This window comes from Podarcis erhardii (genome assembly GCF_964252035.2).
Source record: "Podarcis erhardii genome assembly, chromosome: 11".
Classification (NCBI taxonomy): Eukaryota; Metazoa; Chordata; class Lepidosauria; order Squamata; family Lacertidae; genus Podarcis; species Podarcis erhardii.
This window is the reverse complement of record NC_138501.1, coordinates 40,868,301-40,886,038: the sequence shown is the minus strand read 5'-3', so window position 1 is coordinate 40,886,038 and position 17,738 is coordinate 40,868,301. Positions and strand designations below refer to the sequence as shown.

The 17,738-nt window shown below is 43.2% G+C and overlaps 1 protein-coding gene across 1 annotated transcript in view; it reads left to right on the top strand.

Moving 5' to 3' along the window:
• The window catches only part of EGFLAM (EGF like, fibronectin type III and laminin G domains), a 109,718-nt gene that overhangs the window by 79,828 nt on the left and 12,152 nt on the right, over positions 1-17,738 (top strand). The window contains exons 15-20 of the mRNA XM_081881403.1: positions 228-471; positions 5,012-5,123; positions 5,411-5,527; positions 7,746-7,926; positions 15,931-16,009; positions 16,972-17,115. Of these exons, the coding sequence (XP_081737529.1) occupies positions 228-471; positions 5,012-5,123; positions 5,411-5,527; positions 7,746-7,926; positions 15,931-16,009; positions 16,972-17,115 (877 nt within the window). The remainder of the gene's footprint in view (positions 1-227; positions 472-5,011; positions 5,124-5,410; positions 5,528-7,745; positions 7,927-15,930; positions 16,010-16,971; positions 17,116-17,738) is intronic.

Genomic DNA, 17,738 nt, shown 5'->3' with positions numbered 1-17,738 from the left:
TGCTATTAAAAATTATTATTAGTTGTATAATAAACCACCTCATTTGTAGGTTTCTGAAACAGCTTTGGGCTGTTTTGTAAGTTCTTTATCACTATTTGTGATAGTGTTTCAACTTTATATGTGGTATGGTTTCTAGTATTGCTTTCTACAATGAAGTTTGAAGTTGAAGTAGACTTTGTTTTCTTGAGGGATTTTAAGTAATGTGTTTGCTTGCCCTGGTCTTTCAGCTTTCATTCTCATCATACCTCAGTTCAACGAGACTTTGAAATCCTTTGCCACCATCCCCTGGCCTTTGGAACCACAGAACTACCTTTCCTTCATGGAGTTTGAGGTCACCTTTCGTCCCGATTCGGCCGATGGTGCCCTTTTGTACAGCTTTGACACAGGCAGCAAAGACTTCCTGTCCATTAGCATGGCAGACGGCTATGTGGAGTTCAGGTTTGACTGTGGTTCAGGAACTGCTGTAATCAGGTAAATGCAATTTACTAATTATTTCTAGAATTAATTAGCCATAATATTTTTTGGCTGTAAAAAGTATCTGTAATTCTATACTAAAAATAAAAATACAATGGGTGGAATCCAAAGTAGCGCATGCCCCCAAAATTTTTTCTTTGGGTTACCACAACCCTTTGTAGCAAATTTGGGGAGGAGAGGGGCACAATTCCCATTGCACAAATGGAAATACATGTGCTGATGGGATGGGCTAGACGAATACCTCCCCTGGAATGCAAGTTGTCCACCAATGTCATAAACTGTGGTTATTTTCATGGGAAGAAGCTTCCCCTGGTCTCATGTGCTCCTTCCTCTTCTAGCACAGCAATGATAAGTACAATATTTTTCGCTCTATAAGATGCACTTTCCTCCTCCTAAAAAGCAAGGGGAAATGTGTGTGCGTCTTACGGAGCGAATGCAGGCGGGAGGCTCTGCTCAGCGCTCCTTTAAAGAGCCGCATGGAGCGTGTGTGCGGCTCTTGGGGGCTTTTCCCCAGGAGGGAGAAGGGCTGCCTTGGGGGAGCCTTAGCCGCACACAGCCTCTCGTGGGCAGGGGATGAAGGCTCCCCTTGCCTAGAAGTGGCTGTGCGCGGCCAAGCAAGAAGCTAGGAGCTCAGGAGCTCAGGTAGAACCTTGTGCACCTGAGTAATTGGGGCATGGGGATTGCCTTGTTTCCTTCATGAGAAACCAGGTCATCATAAACCATGGATATTCATGGCATCCCCCAAAGCATCCAGTTTATTGTGAAGTGGCCTGCCCCTATTCCTTACTGCTTCCTTTGTGCTAGCAAATATGAAATTATTAAGCATTCATAACCTGAATTTTCAGCACACACAGACATCCACTAGTGCACTTCACAGAGGACCAATCGCCCATATGACTCTTCAACTCATAGAACTTCCTACAGAACATTCTATCTAGTCATTATGTAACCACTAGGTAATACTATGGAAGACCCACGTTTTCTTATTTTTCTCTTCCCTCCTTGTTTCTTTTTGTTTTGTATCGTAACTGCTAGTCTTTATTTCGAACTGTAAACTGTTAGTTTACAGTTTACTTGTCAGAAAGGCAGTATATAAATTAAAAAATGCAAATCGCCATAGTGTCATGGTGTGCACAAGTTTTCAACGTATTTCACACCACCTGAACCTTTTAACTTGAAGATGTCGAGGACTGAACACGGGATCTTTTGCATCCAAAACATGGTGTGTGGTCCTCACCCCCATCTTAGCTATGGCCTTGGATAATTGTAACACTAATTGCTGAAAGCGGACGCCTTCCATGACAGAGATCTGTGCAGGAAAGAGGACATAATGTGCATATTGCTCATTATTAAGTAGTCAGCCCCATCTGGCTTTTTAATTACATATTGATCTGAGGTGATTATTACCCTATTATGTATCGATTTATCTTAGGTAATTAAAGCCTAATTGTTATTAAATGTAGACCGCGAGTGGATAGGCTGGATGACATTGGCAGATGGTGATTATTACTTTTTTTCCCAAGAAAAAGAGATGGCGGGAGGATTATTTAGTAAAATGTTTTTCTAGCATTTCCGAGTAGATATTTACTTGAAGAAATGTTAAGAGCTCATCAGTAACAAGGTGTAAAATGTGACATGCATTTGAAATCCAAATTTGTGCGCTGTTAAAATTGACATGACATTTCAGCATCTTCCGTAAGTCTTTGCTGAAAGTAACATGTCTGGCGGGAATTTAATTTGCATCTATCCATTATATATCAGCTGTTTTTTCTGTTTTCTCAGATTAGTGACAATTTGTAAAGATTACTGCGGTGCTTTTCAAATTTTTCCTTTGGGATGCATGGAAACGCAGTTGCGAATTACGATTCTTTCTCGTGGTCTCTCTTCATAATTAGGCTTATGGTTACAATGGTGCACCCTCAGAGAACACTTGATGTATGAGAAACATTGCTTGAAATTTAACTGTAACAGGTTGTGTAAAACATACAGCACGATTCATACACTCCTGCAGATCTCCATGGAATGTTCTTGGATCTTTCAATTCATTCTGCTTCCCGCCTACTTGTTGCCAGTCCTCAGCTGGTTCTGCCATGACTCGCATAATTTTTCCCATCTACCCTGCTCTCTGGGCCGACCCACCCATGAGGCAAGGTGAGGTGACTGCCTTGGGCGGCAGGATCCACAGGGGCATCAAATCCCGATATAGATAATTGTGTCCCCTCTTGTTCCTGATGTAGATCTTTATGCACCCCTTCTTCCTTGTTGGGGGGAGCGCCATTTTGTGGTTAGACTTGGGTGCCAAAATGTATTGGATCATCCCTGCCTACTCCTTTCTATGGCTTTTACACATGTGTTACCTTCACAAAGAGATTTTTTAGTATTATTAACATTTCTATCCTTCCCTTCCCCCCAAAGGAACCTGGAAGGGCCAGCAGCAAAACAATAAAAACAACTTTTAAAAACCATTAAAAGTAAAGGTAAAGGGACCCCTGATCATTAGGTCCAGTCGCGGAAACTCTGGGGTTGTGGCACTCATCTCGCTTTATTGGCTGAGGGAGCCGGCATACAGCTTCCGGGTCATGTAGCCAGCATGACTAAGCCGCTTCTGGCAAACCAGAGCAGCGCACAAAAATGCCGTTTACCTTCCCGCCGGAGCAGTACCTATTTATCTACTTGCAGTTTGACGTGCTTTCGAACGGCTATGTTGGCAGGAGCAGGGACCGAGCAACGGGAGCTCACCCCATCATGGGGATTCAGACCGCTGACTTTCTGATCTGCAAGTCCTAGGCTCTGCCACCCGCGACCAGCAGCAAAACAATAAAAAAAACCTTGAAAATATTAAGAGCATCTAAATGATTAAGCATAATTACATACTTTTGGTTTATTCTATACTGATTTGGTGAGTGAGTTGTACAGTAGCTTAGATCTCCTTAGAAGTCATGGCTTTGGTGTAAAATGCTAGCCATTGCACCTGCTGCTCACTCCAGACACAATACAGTTGGCATGCTAAACATCTGAGCACCTGAACTTTGGAGAATGACAGTGTCTGCAAAGGAAACTGCCTTCATAGCCCTCTAGATTGTAGAGATGCACGGAGCTGGGATGGGAACTTATTCTAAAGCTGGCTTGGCGAACTGGGAGCCCATGAGCCACATTTGGTGCATGAAGCATTTTCAGCTGGGTCCCAATTGCAACACCAAGTTTTAATTGTGGTGTGGTAAAGAGTTTACTTGCAATTTCACGGCAAATTTATTTTAAGAAGTTAAAAGCAAAATGTATACTCCACATGTTAGCATTGACTTCTCTCTTGGTGGTGATGGAAGGGGCACCATAACTGTGAAATGTGTCTCATGGGCTAACTATTATAGAGGCTAAGCATCTGTGAAGTAGCAAAATACATTTCTGGCACCTAAATCAGGTAAAGTCCTTGTAATCCTACTTTTGCTAAGTATCGCCAGGAGAGAAAGTACAGGCAACTCTCAGCTTACATGGGGGCACAGTCTGGATATATAAAGCCAAAATTGTGTATACTCAAAACATATTGGGTTCAATAGCGCGTGGGATTGCCAAATACTTTCCCCCTGGATGCCCACCTCCTTTCCTGCTCTATGGGTGTCAGGTATCCATGGGGTCAAGGTAGGCTGGTGGTTGCAGCACCATGGATAGCTCCATGGCTTGGAGGTGAACTGAAACCTTATGGGTCTCTCCCTCCAGTCCACCTTTCCTAAACTCCACCCCTTGGCCTGAGGAATGGGTTCTTAAAGGGCTGGCCCACTGGCCTGAATATGCGTTCTTCATCTTTCTGTGGGCTTCTTTCTGGTGCACTCCTTGTGCCATTGGGTAGGCATAATAGGTTAGGAAGCACTTGGTTCCTTTGCTGGTTCAGAGTCAGGAGACAGCATCTTTGAGGATCGTCTCAGGCTCTGGACCACCAGCCTCAGATTGTATGGGCTTGGCCAGTTCCTCCTCCTCCAATTCTAGCCTTTCCATGGAAGAGTGTAACTGTTTGATTCAAATCTAGGACCCACGTACCTATGGGACCACTTCTCCTGGTATGCCCCACAGAGGACCTTAAGGTCCACAAATGACAACATTTTGGAGGTCCCAAGTCACAAGGTGGTTAGATTGGTCTCAGCTAGGGATAGGGCCTTTTCAGTACTGGCCCCGACTTGGTGGAACGCTCTGTCACAAGAGACTAGGGCCCTGCGGGACTTGACATCTTTCTGCAGGGCCTGTAAGACAGAGTTGTTCTGCCTGGCCTTTGGTTTGGACTCAGTCTGACCCTTATGTCTTTCCCTACCCTTATGGTTTTGATGGTTTGGGCTGCATTTTAAATTGCATTTTAACCTGCATTTTAAATTGTCCCCCCCCCCATTATGCTTTTACTGTAATTTTACTGGTGTTAGCCACCCTGAGCCCAGCTCTGGCCAGGGAGGGCAGGGTATAAATAAAATTTATTATTATTGTTATTAAATGTAGGAAGATACAAACATCTTTGGGCCTCTGGCCTTTTTGTTCCATTTCCTTTTTTAAATAGGAGTGAAGAACCCATCAGTTTGAACCAGTGGCATGAGCTGAAAGTGTCTCGCACTGCAAAAAATGGCATATTGCAGGTTGATCAGCAAAGGCCAGTTGAAGGAATGGCAGAGGTAACAAAAAAGCCGTATATATATTTATATGTACATGGAACGGCTTGGTTTTAAATATTGGGTTTATTCGGGTTTTGGATGTTTGGTTTACTTATTTTCTGGTTCACTGTCCAAAAATAAAATAAGTGGTTGAACAGAAATTCAGCTATGTTGTAGCAAAACAATGCCAGTTGCATTGTCCCCCATGTAGATATAAAATACTTGGGAGGTATAAAAAATGTTTGGGAACATAACCTAAAGCAATCTGACCCCCTGATTAATTCTGATGCATTTTTTCCCCCTGATAGGGAGCTTTCACACAGATTAAGTGCAACCCTGACATATTCATTGGTGGAGTACCAAGTTATGACAGTGTAAAGAAGAACTCTGGCGTCCTGAAACCTTTCTCTGGGAGTATTCAAAAGGCATGTGTGTGTTTGTCTGTATTTATATAATCTGCCCTTCCTGCAAAGAATTCAGACCTGTCCTTCAGAGAAGGGGTAGAGCATTCCTCAGTTGTCTCCCATCCACAGGGACTCAGCTAGCCCAAGACTGGATTAACTTCAGAGATGGACCGATAAGAGGTGCCTTCAGATCTTTCTGTGCTATCTGCACACTCTGTGTGCAAATGCATTCTGGCTGTTGCTCAAGCTGCCTCGGAACATTTATTTTTGGCGCTTGAAATTCTAGCACCCTAGCAGAGCAACCCAAAGCCCTTTGAGGCTGAGCTGAGCTTGAATGGAGCAGAAATGTCCCTCCCCTTACCTCTGCTGGTTGAACTGCTGCTGGCAGTCAATGGCAGGAGGGAAGCCCACTAGCAGCACTCCCAGAGCGCCAGTGTGGTGTAGTGGTTAAGAGCGATAGACTCGTAATCTGGGGAACCGGGTTCGCGTCTCTGCTCCTCCACATGCAGCTGCTGGGTGACCTTGGACTAGTCATACTTCTCTGAAGTTTCTCAGCCCCACTCACCTCACAGAGTGTTTGTTGTGGGGGAGGAAGGGAAAGGAGAATGTTAGCTGCTTTGAGACTCCTTAGGGTAGTGATAAAGCGGGATATCAAATCCAAACTCCTCTTCTTCTTCTCTCCCACTGACTGGGGCCAGCAGAAAGCCCTGAAACAGGCTGTTTGGAAGGAGGGCCTGAGCTGAGCAGCTACTGGATTCCATGTGTCAGCACTGAACCTGATTCAGATATAAGCTAGCACAGGGATAAGGCCCAGTCATTCCACCCCTGCCTTCCACCGTGACTTCCATGAGCAGCCACGGTCTAGGTGAGGCAGTGCCTAAGCCTCTCTGGAAAGCCCCATTGTGGAGTGGAGGATTGGACTGCACTTGAAAGTATCTTCTCAATACATTCTTTTAGGATTCAGAAAAAACAAGTGAACTAATGATGGTGGCAGGTTTTATCAGGTTTTAGGTTTCTTTCACTTTTTCCAAAGTGCATGGAGATAATCCGTATGAAGTGGCTGCAATATTCTGTTTGATTGCAAGTGCCTCTTGAAATGGGGAGTTAAGCACTTGCTTTATATGAAATTCTGAGCTGCCCGTAGGAGCTAAGCTACTTGGAGCACTCCCTTGGGCTTGTAAATTGCCATATGCTTGATCATCTGGAAGCTTTAGAAAATAGTGAGAGGTTATGTGGTTGTTTTTCCTTTCAGGCCATCAGATATTGTGATCTCCATAGAGTTGAGTGGCATAGCTGCTTTAGGAGGACAAGTATCCCACATAAGAGCAGCCTCTTTTGCATACACCCAATAATAGATCCATTTCATTTCATTTCATTTCTTTTCTTTCTTTCTTTCTTTCTTTCTTTCTTTCTTTCTTTCTTTCTTTCTTTCTTTCTCTCTCTCTCTCTCTCTCTATCCTTCCTTCCTTCCTTCCTTCCTTCCTTCCTTCCTTCCTTCCTTCCCTCCCTCCTTCTTTTGCAGATTTTAATCCCCCCCCAACACTCACATTTACAGTTCACAGAGTTTTCCCTAAAGTGCACATTTTGTACAGTCTTTCCCTCAAGTATTCATTTTTGTATGCATTTTCCCTAAAATAAAGTTTTGTGTGAATGTTTTAGACTAGAATTTGCATTGCTAAATGTGGAGAAGTGTGTCATCTGATTGAAAGCTGTGTTCCAATCCAGGTATAAGTCAGGGAGTGGAGAATTGGGTCAGTTCACTTTAAAACATAGACTGAACAAATTTCTCCTTCCTCCTTAGTATAAAGCTAACTCAGGAGGAATTCTCCCCTTTTAAGGTGAAATTGGTTTCCGTCAAGAAACTTCTTTTATATCTCAGATTTGGCTCAGAGCAGAGCCATAAAATGTGCTCTAAAGTTCAGGCACAGTGTTAATAAATCTGACTCAACTTTTTTTTTTTTTTTTTTAATAGAGGTTAAATAGTTTTGAGCTACATGGCTCAAAAGAACTCATCCTACTTCCCTTTGAGGATAAACAACGGAATCCTCTGGAAGGCTGTTCTCAGGAAACATACTGTTGAAAATAAACAGATGTTAAAGTGATCTCTTCATATAAAATTTACCTCATCCAGTTTTGGTCTTTTTTAAAAATAAGAAAACACTTTTAGCTTATGATACTGAGTAATAAACTAAAGTATTGAAAAAACTCTTCAACTTTTAACCTTGTCTCTTACATAAAGATTGTTCTGAATGACCGGACAATAGATGTGAGGCAGGATTTCACATCTGGAGTCAACCTGGAGAATACTGTCCATTCCTGTGTGAATTCCCCCTGTGCCAATGGGGGCACCTGCGTGCCCAAAAAAGATGGCTATGAATGCGATTGCCCATTGGGTTTTGATGGGCAGCACTGCCAGAAAGGTAAAGCTTTTATTTTGTGTTGGAACTGCAAAATCTCCTTGATTGTAGAGAGTAGTCTTGCTCAGATAATGAACTTGCGGCAGCAAAGCCGACAGGGGAATGTCAGTACAAGGTGATTGTTTCTTGGTTATTTGTGATTATTTCTTGACTATTATTGCTGTAATTATTTCTTGCTTATTTGCTCTCATAAATGTGCTCTTCTGTAGCAGAGCAAAGAGAGGAGGCACAGTTGGCACTAATAACAATTGAAAGACACAGTTTGCTTCTTTCTTTATTATCTTACATCCCACTTTTCCTAAGCAGCCCAGGTGGTGTATATGGTTCTTCCCCCTCACAATAACCCTGTGAGGTAGGTTAAGGTAAGAAGCAGCGCCTGGCCTAAGGTCACTCACTGAGTTTCATGACTGAGTCAAAAGTTGAACCTTGTTCTCCCAGGTCCTTAGGCTAATGCTCTAACCACACATAATTCATTCTTGAACTCTTCAAACTGGTTTCCATCACCACATTCTGTAGTAATGCGTTTAAAAATCCCATTATCCTGTTTGTGATCAAGTATCTTCTTTTATCACTCATTTGCCCACAGTTAGATGAATGGGGTTGACCACAATTTCTAATATTATATTTTTACTACACCATTATTTTATAAAGCTCTATGATTTGCCATGCCCCTTCCTGGTGGTATGCCAGGAGTGACCTGAGAAGCCTTCTCTCTTCTTTCATACATAATAATCACCATAATCATTATTATTTGTACCCTGCCCATCTGGCTGAGTTTCCTCAGCCACTCTGGGCGGCCTCCAACAAAATATTAAAAATGCATTAAAACATCAGTCATTAAAAACTTCTGTAAACAGGGCTGCCCTCAGATGTTTTCTAAATGTCATATAGTTGTTTATTTTTTTGACATCTGATGGGAGGGCATTCCACAGAGGGTGCCACTACTGAGAAGGCCCTCTGCTTGATTCCCTGTAACTTTGCTTCTCACAGTGAGGGAACCGCCAGAAGGCCCTTGGCACTGGACCTCAGTGTCCTGGCTGAACGATGGGGGTGGAGACGCTCCTTCAGGTATACTGGGCCAAGGCCGTTTAGGGCTTTAAAGGTCAGCACCAACACTTTGAATTGTGCTGGAAACATACTGGGAGCAAGTGTAGGTCTTTCAAGACCAGTGTTATGTGGTCTCGGTGGCCGCTCCCAGTCACCAGTCTAGCTGCTGCATTCTGGATTAGTTGTAGTTTCTGGGTCACCTTCAAAGGTAGCCCCACGTAGAGCGCATTGCAGTAGTCCAAGCGGGAGATAACCAGAGCATGCACTACTCTTGCGAGAAAGTCTGCGGGCAGGTAGGGTCTCAGCCTTTTAAAAGGTTTCTATCCTCTGTCCTCTCAGATCATGTTGGACTCCAGCTCCCATCAGCCCCAGCCAGGATAGCCAACAGTCAGTGATGATGTGAGATGTAGTCCAGCAACATTTGGTGGACATGAGCTACATTTTCATTATACAACGCTAAGTCCCTGACTTGCTCTCTTCTGCAATGATAGTGGTAGCGGTAGGTTGTGTTGAGGTTTGAGTACAAGTGAAGCGATCATACAACCACTTGAACACATGCTTAACTCAATAACAAACTAACTGATTCAGCATCCCAGTTTGCATTGTGTGAACTGGCCTTTTGGGGAGGAAATTGCTGTTAACAAAGATTAAATACAAATCCTGAACCCAAGATTCCTGTGTCGAAGGATTTGTTTGCTTGTCTGCTGTTGCTGTTGGGTTTTTTGTTTTTGTTTGCTGCATCCACAGAACTTGTATTTTGCCGTTGGGGTTACAGTGTCACCCACACCCCAAAATTTTGTTTCTTTTCTGGGACTTGTGAAACTCTGGTTTTGATGGGCACAACTTAACAACAACAAAAAGACACATGTGATTCCTGCACTTCAGTGGGTTAGACTAGATGACCCTACAACTCTACAATTCTACATGCAAGATAGCCCTTTGGCACTTGAGAATTACAAATCCCCATGATTAAATGGTTACAGCTCCCTATATACACTAGGCGAAGTGCCTTCACTCTTTCATAGCAGTTTGGAGTCTAAAAAGCTTCCATTGCTAGAATTAAAAATCTCTGTTGCCTCACACAAGAGATGGAAGCTCCATCTTGTCTTGTTCAGTGGGACTTAGCTCATGCCCTTAAGCAAGGGGATTTATAGGCCTTGTAACTTTATCCTCATTTGTGTTAACCGCCAGTGCTGCAATGCAGCCTCTAATCCTCAGCTACACTTTGGCTCCCTTGTAATTTGACAGCAAGAACAAATCCTCCCTCAGTCACACACCAGAGACCACCAAAGAATTCTTTACAAAAGTAAAGGGTCTCCTTTTTGTTGTTGTTCGTCAGAGGAGCTAAGAACTGATATACTTCAATCCAGTAGGTTTCTTAAACCGGCTGAAATTCTCAGTGACTTAAACCGCATGCAGATTTATTCCACTAGGTGGTAGCATCCTTCTTCCATATCTGCCTGGCTCCGCTGAACAGGAGCGGAAAAATATGTTGCTCTCCAAGTGGCGTCTGAGTTTAGGGGCACCCGCAAGCGTGAGTTTACTGTGGACTCTGTTGTCATGTGTGCAGGTTTTTCACAATGTCCATATGACATTGTTCTCATCCAAGTAGGCTGGACTATGGCAGTTCGGCTGTGGGCCTCACAGTCTAGTGACAAACCCCAATGACTACCCAGAGAGCACCAGGTGATGAGGTCAGTGGTTAACAGGTCTCATGCTGGCACCTGGGCTGGCTTCTCCCTGCCGCTGGTCTTTTAACTGCAACAAAATGTTGCTTATTCTTCAGTAATGTGTTTAGCATCAGGGCAGAAGAAGCCAAGCTCCACTATTTTCCTGCAGATAGGTAGCCATGTTGGTCTGCCGTAGTCGAAACAAAATAAAAAAATTCCTTCCAGTAGCACCTTAGAGACCAACTAAGTTTGTTATTGGTATGAGCTTTCATGTGCATAACAGCAGTCTTGCTGCTGTAGTGGCATACAAAAATAATTTAACATCTTTTTTGGGCAATTCCATTCCTATTATTCCAAGTAGAAAGGCCTCTGGTTTCTTAGTAAATGTATTTTTCAACATTTTTTTTCAGTTCATTATATATTTTTTCCCCAGAAGTCGTTCACCTTGGGACACGTCCACCACATATGAAAAAAAGTACCTTCTTTCTACATTTCCAACATGTATTATCATTCTTGTGGTAGTTCTTTGCCAATTTTACTGGGGTTAAGTACCATCTATACATCATTTTCATGATGTTTTCTTTTAATACCGTACATGCAGTAAACTTATCCCCTTTCTTCCATAACCTTTCCCAATCTTCAAACATTATATTATGTCCAACATCTCTTGCCCAATCAATCATTACCGATTTAACTTGTTCATCCTTTGTATGCCACTCCAAAAACAAATTATACATTTTAGACCAATTCTTAACTTTAGTATCTAACAACTCCATTCCCAATTTGGTTTTTTCTGTTGCAAAACCATTTTACTTATCAAGCTTATATAATTCATTAATTTGGTAATATTGTAATCAATAACAAACTTAGTTGGTCTCTAAGGTGCTACTGGAAGGAATTTTTTTATTTTCCTGCAGTCACAAGAAGCACTTAATTGAATGCTGCGTTTTAAAACTTGAGCTGGACCTACCTACCCCCTTTTGTTAACGTACTCTGATAGCTAAAGCCAGGTTCAATCATTATGAAAGCAAAAAAATGCTGAGATTTTGCATAGTTAAAGCTGGGTGCTCCTTTTCAAAGATGGGGAGAAGGGTTATTTTGCTGCTGAAAAGTAAAATCTGAATGTTCCTTCCGTTTTATGCTGCTGCACTGCAGAATGTGGAAATTACTGCTTGAACAGTAAGTAACAACTGTCAGACATGTTCTGTAACTGTGAGTGTATGATCTGTGTGTGTTCCTACCTCCATCAAGCTAATGGTGTGATTTAGGCTGCTTTTTGCAAATGTCTGTAGATAACGGCATAATCTGTAGTCATTTCCTGGATTGCACTGCAATGCTACAGCACTATTACGATGAAACTCATAAAGTAGTCTCCTTCCTTGCAGACTGTGACTAGTGAAAATTGCCTCCAGGTCAATATGAGTATATGTGACACCAAGTGGTTTTATAAACATTGATGGAAGTGGTGATTTTGTGGGGTTACTTGCATGGCTGATTTAAAACAAGAACTACAACAACAAGATTTTGAGAGAGAAGAAGAGAGAGAGAGCTAGTTTGACAACCAACCAGAAATCCATTGGCTTGCATTGTAAACATGGGAAATCTTTTAATTTGCAAAGGGTGGAAGAAAGCTTGAAACTATGTGTCTCCTATTCCCCAAATTTAATTCCTGCCATTTTCTTTCCAAAGAATTCAAATCATGTGGGGGCAGGAGGCAGAAGGAAGAGTCCCTAATTTGTGTTTCAGAGCCTAGTTGCAGCATTTAAAGCGGATAGAATTGGTCTTTGGCATAATTAATTTTAAAGTCCTCTTTGTTTTAGAAGGGGAGTTTTTAAAAAATGTATCAGTTTCTCCATTGCAATCAATGGAATGTGCCTGTTGATTCAAGACCAAGCCTCACTGCATTCAATGCAACTTTGTAGTCCAGCAAGTATGTTTATGAGAGCGGCCCTCAGAATGCATTATGTTTGGCTGGAACTGTGCTCAGACAGAATGAAAGTTTCCTATTCCTTTCTGCTGAATAGTTCTCTTGTATCCATGCCACGATAAGTTGATTGAGAAATAGTATCTGAGCTGTGTTTTGCCTCTTGATCCTAAACCAAGCTTCAGATAATTTCCTGCCTTCATTGCCTTGTCCATATAATCTGTGACAGAGATGGGCAAGCCCATCTACAACTCCCTTCATCCTTGACCACTGGTCATATTACCTGAAGCTGATTGGGGTTGGAGATGAATACCACTAGTTCTGTAACAGAGGCATCTTTGTGCTGCATTGGGCTGAAATAGATTATGGGGTTTATATCTAGGGAGGGTGGCATCCTCCATCCTTAGCTCACATTCTTGCTAGTAAGGTAAAGGTAAAGGGACCCCTGACCATTAGGTCCAGTCGTGTCGACTCTGGGGTTGCGGTGCTCATCTCGCTTTATTGGCTGAGGGAGCCGGCGTACAGCTTCTGGGTCATGTGGCCAGCATGACTAAGCTGCTTCTGGCAAACCAGAGCAGCGCACGGAAATGCCGTTTACCTTCCCGCCAGAGTGGTACCTATTTATCTACTTGCACTTGATGTGCTTTTGAACTGCTAGGTTGGCAGGAGCTGGGACCGAGCAACGGGAGCTCACCCCGTCACGGATTCGAACCGCTGACCTTCTGATCGGCAAGTCCTAGGCTCTGTGGTTTAACCCACAGCGCCACCTGTGTCCCTGGTATTTTTGCTAGTAAACACCATTAAATTCAGTGGTATGTGGTTCCAAGAATTATGATGTTCATAATTACATAACTGAAGCAGGATCGAATCCAGCAGGTGCAAGGTAGGTGTTATGCTCCAGCAGGTGTTATGCTCCAGCAGGTGTTATGCTCCAGCAGGTGTTATGCTCACTGACCCAGCTCATATGTAGTGCTAAGGCAAAGCATGGAAGTTGGAGCATGTGGATGCTCACAGTCAAAATTAGCGCCTGAGTCACTCTTCCTTCAGTCAACCTGCTGCCAATCTACTACCTATAGCTAAGCCATGGTTTGGATTAGCATTACATCTGAACCCAGGCTTGTGTTTTGGAGAGAAACAAACCATGAACCCAGGTTTGTACATAATGCTAATCCAAATCACGTCTTAGCTGCAGGTATCACAGCAGCTGATTGACTGTGGGCGGTGTCAGGCAGCTGCAATTTTTACTGCGAGTGCCTTTGCATTTACATTTTCATTTAGCCATGATTTGGTCTTGGGTTACTTGCAATCTGGATTGCTGTGTAGAAGCCCCTGAGTCTAGTCCCCACACAGTCTGAAATAGATGGCTCAGGTTATAGGGTTTGTCTTTGAGGCACACCTAATTTTCACTGGATTGCACCCAAGACATTCATTTGCAGGAGCTAGCAGGGTGATGCTGGGAAATCCTGGTGAGGAATCAAATCAATGTATAAGAGAAACCACTTGGGTGCTTCCCCATGCCTGCCCATGCCAGACCATAGTCTCACAGAGTTTGGCATGCTTAAAGCCTTTCATTTCAGTTGGTTTATATGTGCTGAATGTATTGCTGGACAGTTTGAGGGGAAGGGAAGCATAGGATGCCTTTAGCACATCTAGTGCAAGGCACACCTAGGAAGGTTGGAATGTGCTTGGCCCAGAGTGCTGCTCTAGATGTAGAAAATGGCTGGCTCCATACAGCCCAGGCCTTCCTTTGAAGCCTGCAAAGAGTGATGCAGAGCACTGCTTGTGTCGTGGGTTGCATTGCATTGTCAGCGGCAGGGTGCAAGACTTGGGTTCCTGCTTCAGCCACACTGGACATTTTCCCTAATTTCATTTGCAGATGAAACAGCCATTTGCCTACCAGGTATTTTTCATATTTTGTTACCGTGCCTTTTCTCCCCTGCTTTTCCTCCTTAGCTATTCAGGGAAAGACAGTATTCGCTGTCAAGAGAAAACCAGGAGCTGCTGCGGCAACAGGCAAAAGCAAAAATCAGTGACCACTGAGGGCCAAAACCATACATGATGCAGGATTTCAATTATGGGTCTCCTGTATATTTTTGGGATTTTTTTCAAAAAAATAAATAAAAATACAAGTGTAGGGGTGGGTTCCAAATTGGGCCTCATCTGCACTATAGATTTGAAGCAGTATCATCCCGCTGTAAACATTCATGGCCTCCTTCAAAGAATCCTGGGAACTGTAGATTGTAAGGGGTGCTGAGAGCAGTTAGGAGACCTCCTGTTCCTCTCACAGAACTACAAGTCTCAGAATGTGTTAACAGCCAATCCCTTTTATCAGGGAACTCTCAGAATTCTAGCTCCATAAGGGAAATCAGGGCCTCCTAACAATGGTGCCAAGGATTGAAACTGTGTCCAGGATGTGTGCTTTGCTGCTGAGCTACACAGGCACAGCTTCTGGGTCTGTCTTCTGCTCCCACCACCCAGGGGGGCTATCAGCAGCTCTGGTTGGAGAGGTTTAGATTGGACAAATAGCATGGGGGTAAAGGTAAAAGGACCCCTCACCATTAAGTCCAGTCACGGACGACTCTGGGGTTGTGGGACTTATCTCGCTTTACTGGCCGAGGGAGCCAGCGTTTGTCCGCAGACAGCTTCCAGGTCATGTGGCCAGCATGACTTAGCCGCTTCTGGCGAACCAGAGCAGCACATGGAAACACCGTTTACTTTCCCACCACAGTGGTACCTATTTATCTACTTGCACTTTGACATGCTTTTGAACTGCTAGGTTGGCAGGAGCAGGGACCGAGCAAAGGGAGCTCACCCCATCGCGGGGATTTGAACCGCTGACCTTCTGATCGCAAGCCCTAGGCTCAGTGGTTTAGACCACAGTGCCACCTGCTGCACACAGCATGGGGGTAGGGAAGGCTTAATATCCGCGCACTCTGCTGTTGCCCAAGCAGATTTGGATCACCTCGCATTAACAGCCCTCCCACAAAAATGAGGGGAAGCTGTCCTTGAAATATTGAATGGGTCTCATTTTTTGTTCTCCTCCTCTTTACTCGTAACTGAGCCTTGCTCAAAGGGCGCTATAAGAAATGTATAGGAAATGCTCGCCATGAATTGTGTTAGCTGTCTCGTTGAGAAGCCAGAGGTAAAAAACCAACGGCTCATTCTCAGTGTATTGCTAATGACAGTCAGCCTTGATAGATTGAGGTGGACAAACCCCAATGAGCCATGATAAATACCTGTCTCACTTCAGAGGAAGACTGCATTGGTACTGCATGTCGTTGTACTTTCTTCTTTAATGCTGTTGAAGGGAACGTTTTTATATGCAGATCCTGCCACCTTAACGTTGGGTTTTTCTTCATTTCCCAGCTGTTATGGAAGCCATTGAAATACCACAGTTCATCGGCCGCAGCTACCTCACCTATGATAGCCCAGATATTCTTAAAAGGTAAAAAAAGTTAACGGTGGGATAGCACTTATTTATAGAGATTCGATCTGAGGAACCCTTTGTGTGGGTATCTGGTTGTAGAAAGAAAGCAGTGTCACTTTGTGACATGCAGACAAATGGCAGATGCTAAAAATGGGATTATAAATGGTCATAATGAACAAAAATAAAATAATACATGAATAAAATAAGGCTGCTTACAAGGATGTGGAGGATACAGAACATGCCTTAGGGGATCAGACCAAGGTCCATCTAGTACAGCTTTCCTCAGCCTGGTTGCCCTCCAGACACTGTTGGACTACAACTCCCATCAGCCCCTGGTAGCATGGCCAATGACTGTGTAATTTTACCCCACCAACCTGATTTGGGAAGATAGCAGAAGTAAGAACACTGCTGCTACCTACAGCTACATTCCTGTACTTTGGTCAGCCAGTAGTTAATATGGTCCCTTTATGTTAGTTGTTTTCCTTTATATTGGTGTTTAAGAGGATCTTATCTGAGGCAGGCTTACCTAATTGTTCTGTGCCACTTAAAATGTGAATTTCTATTGCATTTTTGTGGTGTTTTTAAACATTGCAAACCACTTAGAGACATCTTTGAAGTTTGAAGCAGTATATAAATTGCCCAAACAAACCTCATAAATAAATAGATGGCGCCAAGCGCTGTACCCAGTCAGACGGGCGAGGTACAAATAATAAATTTAGTATTATTAAAAATCCAAATATTTGGCACTTTTCAAATCAAGTGGTACTTCGTTGTCCTGGAAGCTAAACTGATAAATGTGGATTTATAGGGAGAGTAGATTCAGCTAGAATTGTAGCAAAAATATACATTTATGAGTTAGAGTTGGTATGTTCAACTATGTGTGGGAGGGGGAGATTATTGATCATAGAGCTTCAGAGGTGCATTATTTTCACTGCACCATCCAGATGTTGTTTTGTACAATGTGCCTCTCCCCTAAACAGAGTAGCAGGATCAAGAACAAATGTCTTCATGAGGTTTAAGACTACCCTGATGGATGGCCTCTTGCTGTGGAGGGGAGACAGCCCCATGAGACCAAACAGTGACTTCATCTCCCTAGGTCTTCAAGATGGTGCCTTGGTCTTCAGGTAAGCTGCCTGCATTCCCACCCCTACCCCTTGCTTCAGCAGGGGACTTCTGACTAGGAATGGGATATAAATTTGGTCCAGTTTGCAGACCTCTCTGAATTTTGCAATGCAGTTCTCCAGCCAACAATGTTCACTAAAAAGCATACATTGCAGGAAAGCATGTATAAAAATGAATGCATCAGTGAAAATTACGTACAAAAATGGATTATACTGGAAGAAATTGCTCATGAAAATATGTACAGTTGGCAAAAACTGCCTATGAAAATTTGCTTCTTGGGACTAAAATGTTGCAGAAATGTGGGGAACTGAATTTGAGATTAGAACGATGAGAAACAGAGAGAACTAAAACATCTCTACTTCTGACTCAAGCATACTTGCAGCTCTGCTACTTATCAGACAGCTCCATTTACTTCAATAGAGAGGAGGAGCTCCATGTGCATAAATTCATTTGCATATATTGAAGCAAATGAGAGCAAGTGTCTTGTGAGGACACTTTGCTTAAAGAAGGCTTATCTTCACCAGATCAGAGGGCATCTAGCATTTGAATAAACCTGGATATTTAAGATTTGGTTGCTCACTTCCTGCAGTGAGAGAAACCAAGGATGCGATTGGAACGCAAGGTT